The sequence below is a fragment of the Frankliniella occidentalis genome, unplaced genomic scaffold (genome assembly GCF_000697945.3).
Source record: "Frankliniella occidentalis isolate FOCC.00 unplaced genomic scaffold, Focc_3.1 Scaffold31, whole genome shotgun sequence".
In the NCBI taxonomy this organism is placed as follows: domain Eukaryota; kingdom Metazoa; phylum Arthropoda; class Insecta; order Thysanoptera; family Thripidae; genus Frankliniella; species Frankliniella occidentalis.
This window is the reverse complement of record NW_026267161.1, coordinates 745784-749694: the sequence shown is the minus strand read 5'-3', so window position 1 is coordinate 749694 and position 3911 is coordinate 745784. Positions and strand designations below refer to the sequence as shown.

The following is a 3911-nucleotide window of genomic DNA, read 5'->3' as shown; positions in this document are numbered from 1 at the left end:
AAATGTGAATTAAGATTTGTAAATTATCTATATACTATTCAAGTAATGCGTAACGTGATCTTCCACTGAAATATTATAGACTGGAATAATTCTTGAATTCGTATCATCTGCTTTCACGATCCGTTCCTGAACGGAACTTTTTTTACGACGTTGATTTTAACCCCTCCCCTCCTGCTCCTTTCGTATCCGTCGGGTAAATCGACCTGTTATGGCCTCGAACGGGTGGGGTTCTGGAGTATAGTCGAGATGAGTATCGGGCAGACGTTATCCCTGCTCAGTAGTACAGAGTTGTTCCGCCGCCCGCAGAGACTACGACGACTGGGGTAACGTGCTGGAGGACGACAGCTGGCTCTTCCCCTCCGTCCTTCCCTTTTTCCTGCGCTCGGAGAACGCCCTGGATGAGGACTTGGCGAGGGACACCACGTTCCACTCCAGGGGCGGGCCCCTCCCCGTCCAGCGCCTGCCCGCCGTGGACCCCGTCAGCAAGGTGCTGGTGCAGGCCATGAAGGACATCGGCCTCGACGAGCGGGACCCCAACGGCGCCGTGCAGGCGGGCGTCTCCATGGCGCAGACCACGACCATCAACGGCGAGCGGGCGAGCACCAACAGGGCCTTCCTCAGGCCCGTGCGCCACCGGCCCAACCTGGAGGTGCGCACGCGCGCGCACGTCACCAGGGTCCTGTTCCGCCGCGGCGAGGCCAGCGGCGTGGAGTACCGCGACGGCTACACCGGCACGCTCAAGAGGGCGTACGCGAGCAAGGAGGTGGTGCTGAGCGCCGGCGTCATGAACTCGCCCCAGGTGCGTTCGCAGCGCATGCCTCGCGTTGGTCCGAGGGTCCATCAGGGAGCACCCCTGCCTAATCCGGGGGTACTCTCAGGGTCGCTTGAGTCATCTGGGGGGTGCTCGACGTGCTCGCTCACTGATGTGTCCCGTGTCTCGTGTTGCAGATCCTTATGCTGTCCGGAATCGGCCCAAAGAAGCACCTCTCGTCACTCGGTATTAAGGTACGTCCAAAAAAACCGGACGTGCGCCGAGGCTTCACTTCAAGCGTACAACAATTTTTCTTTGTTTTCCAATTTTTTCCAATTTTTTGATTTTCGCTTTTGGCTTTTTAAAGTTAGTTTTTATTCGATTATTTTCCTGATTTCTTTTGGGGTTACAAAGATGTTTGTGAGTGGAATACCCCTCCCTCGGCACACGCCACGCCGACGGTGACTCACCCGTCCCTTGCCTCTGCTCCCCATAGGTTGTCAAGGACCTCCCCGACGTCGGCGAGAACCTGATGAACCACGTGTCCAGCCTTGGCATCGAGTTCCTGCTGCCGCCGGGCTGGCCCGCCCTGCCCGCCGACATCAACGCCCGCGAGCAGGACTTCACGCACTTCGCGCCGGGCGGTCCGCTGTCGTCCATCGGGCCGGAGGAGGTGACAGCCTTCCTCAGAGGGTCGGGGCCGTCCGTCGACGGCCGGCCCGTGTGGAACCTGCGGTTCTACGGCAACATCCCCAAGGTGAGTTCTCGCCCCCCGCAGCACCATCCCGTCGTCACCTTAGCCTCTGACCAAAACACCCCGGCGTGCCACAGTCACGCGGCGGGCCCGTGTGCATCCCCGCGCCGCCGCAGGACCCGCTGTACTACGACCGCATCCTGGTGACGCCCGTGCTGCTGGACTGCAAGAGCGTGGGCTCGGTGCGGCTGCGCAGCGCCGACCCGCTCGCGCCGCCGCTCATCCGGCTCAACCTGCTCGGCGACGAGCCCGGCCGCGACCTGCGGCTGCTCGTGCAGGCGCTGCAGACGTCGGCCGCGCTCGAGGACACCCCGGCCTTCCAGCGCGCCAACCTTACGCTGAACCGCGCGCCGCTGCCCGGCTGCGAGCAGCACGCCTTCGGCTCGACGGCCTACTGGGAGTGCGCCGCGCGCACGCACACGCTCAACACCTTCCACACGGCGGGCACGGCGCGCATGGCGGCCCCCCACCGGCCCGGCGTGCTCGACGCCAGGATGCAGGTGCGCGGCGTGCCGAGGCTCCGCGTCGTGGACGCCAGCTCCTTCCCGCTGCTGCCCAGCGGCAACCCCAACGCCCCCGTCATCATGCTGGCCGAGCGGGGCGCGCACTTCATCCGGCAGACCTGGGGGCAGGCCGCCCGCGGCGCCCAGGACAAATGACCGCCAAAAGTCCTCCTCCTCCTCCCCCTCACGTCCCACCCCAAAGTGGAGGTTATTTTTCAGAATTTGCCCCCGCGGGCTCGCGGTGGACTACCGTCGGGGCTTAGCGACTCAACAGGCGATGGGGCTCTGCGCCACGGCCCTACCCCACCTCGCCTCGCCCCACCCCCCTTCCCCGCCCACCACCTCCGACCCTCCCCGCCGTGACACCCGGCCCCCAGCGGGCTACTGCCTACGGTGCGTTAATTACCTCGAAGGGAAAAGAGGGAGAGGGGTCCGAACATCCACAGGCTCAGCAAAGTCGAGTCACCGTTAATAAAAGAAAACTGTGGAAATCTCGAAAGTCGATCTTCCGATATGACGAGTTCCCCGGTCGTTACACACAGCTCGGCGAGCGTTCGGCGGCTGTAATGTGCCGCCGCGCTCCGGGCCAGGCGGCGAGTGGCCGCGGGGAAGGAGGGCGAAGTTGTTGGCGAACTTTTATTCTCTCAACTTGGGGTTTATTGGGTCCTATCTGCGCCACCAGCCGTGGTGTCGATGGTCGGCGCGTGTCCACCCCAAAGCCGCGCCAGCCAAGTGCTGCGGGGGCGGGGCCCGGGCCGTGGCTGTGAATGCAGAGGCGCGGACATGGGGAGGGTGCGGAGGGGATCCACGGTTAGAAGCGCAGAGATCACATTGAATACCAGAACACGATAAAACACACACACAAATGAGAAATCTATTCTACAAGAGGACAAAAAAAAAAAAAGATAAGAAATTACACACCGATGCGTAAAACTGTTTTAATGGTCCGATCAACTCATGAAAAATAAACGCACGTTGTGGCGTCACACGTCTCGTTACACGTGTACTCTTTGGCGTTGTAGTGAGTCCGCGAGGTGGTGCTGGATGCTTGCCGTCAGCCCGGCCGGTGCGGTGCGGCAGCGCGGCACCCCTCCGAGTCCGAGTGGCAAGCCGCGGTGCTTTGACTAGAGTGCTGGGCTCGGGGGGTCAGCTGGCCGCTCATGGTGTTTTGGGAGCGGGACGCTGCGGCCTCCCCTAGGCCGCCACCAGGCCGCCCCCAGGCCGCCCCCAGGCCGCCCCCAGGTCACCTCCGGGCCGCCTCCCCAGCATATCAGCCTGAAACAGACGGCAAGGGGTCATGCACGGCTAGAAACCACGCCCACGCCCTATGAAAATTTCAAGACTAATTCAGAGGTTGCACGTGAGAGGACGTTCTCTGTCTGTCTGTCTGTCTGTCTGTCTGTCTGTCTGTCTGTCTGTCTGTCTGTCTGTCTGTCTGTCTGTCTGTCCGTCTGTCTGTCTGTCTGTCTGTCTCACCTGCTCTCCCTTATGCTCGCTCACCTACGCTCCTTCGGAATGTGCTGCTGCCCGGGTAGGACCCGCCCGAGAGGCTGGACTGCGGCGGGGCCGCGTAGGACGAGGCGGGGGCGGCCGCTGGCGCGCCGTACGATGTGCTCGGGCGGGCCGGGGCCGGGGCAGGAGCGGAGTATGAAGGAGCGGGGGCGGGCGCTCCGTACGACGAGCTTGGGCGTGCGGGGGCGGGCGCCGGGGCGCCGTACGAGGAGCTGGGGCGGGCAGGGGCGTAGCTGCTGGTGCTGGGCTGGTAGCTGCCTCCGCTCACAGAGGATCCCGTAAGGCCACCGCCAAGTCCGCTCGTGAGGCCGCTCTTGAGGGACATCAGCATGGTGAGGATGCTGCCGAAGTTGAAACTGCTACCGCCGCCTCCGCCGCCGCCGCCCCCGCC

The 3911-nt window shown here is 63.2% G+C and overlaps 3 protein-coding genes across 3 annotated transcripts in view; 2 read left to right on the top strand and 1 right to left on the bottom strand.

The window, feature by feature from the left end:
• The window catches only part of LOC127749094 (uncharacterized), an 11585-nt gene extending 11516 nt beyond the window's left edge, over positions 1-69 (top strand). The window contains exon 3 of the mRNA XM_052265817.1: positions 44-69. Within this exon, the coding sequence (XP_052121777.1) occupies positions 44-69 (26 nt within the window). The remainder of the gene's footprint in view (positions 1-43) is intronic.
• Positions 70-229: 160 nt separating this feature from the next.
• LOC113212012 (glucose dehydrogenase [FAD, quinone]-like) lies at positions 230-2833 on the top strand. The gene is made up of 4 exons (XM_026430571.2): positions 230-799; positions 949-1005; positions 1248-1508; positions 1583-2833. The coding sequence occupies exons 1-4, from the start codon at positions 503-505 to the stop codon at positions 2162-2164; spliced, it is 1197 nt and encodes a 398-aa protein (XP_026286356.2). The 5' UTR covers positions 230-502; the 3' UTR covers positions 2165-2833.
• Positions 2834-2932: 99 nt separating this feature from the next.
• LOC127749104 (cuticle protein 16.5-like) lies at positions 2933-3905 on the bottom strand. Its single transcript, XM_052265859.1, has 2 exons — positions 3509-3905; positions 2933-3283 (listed from the first exon to the last, which is right to left on the bottom strand). Exons 1-2 carry the CDS (start codon positions 3849-3851, stop codon positions 3279-3281), a joined length of 348 nt encoding a protein of 115 aa, XP_052121819.1. The 5' UTR covers positions 3852-3905; the 3' UTR covers positions 2933-3278.
• Between the last annotated feature and the right edge of the window lie 6 nt (positions 3906-3911).

What these genes read in the sequence shown, in the direction of transcription:
- LOC113212012 (XM_026430571.2), top strand. Translation starts at nt 503, where the DNA reads ATGAAGGACATCGGCCTCGACGAGCGGGACCCCAACGGCGCCGTGCAG. An exon ending in TCTCGTCACTCGGTATTAAG is followed by an intron (nt 1,006 to 1,247) that starts GTACGTCCAAAA and finishes TGCTCCCCATAG; the next exon opens with GTTGTCAAGGACCTCCCCGA. An exon ending in TCTACGGCAACATCCCCAAG is followed by an intron (nt 1,509 to 1,582) that starts GTGAGTTCTCGC and finishes GGCGTGCCACAG; the next exon opens with TCACGCGGCGGGCCCGTGTG.
- LOC127749104 (XM_052265859.1), bottom strand. Translation starts at nt 3,851, where the DNA reads ATGCTGATGTCCCTCAAGAGCGGCCTCACGAGCGGACTTGGCGGTGGC.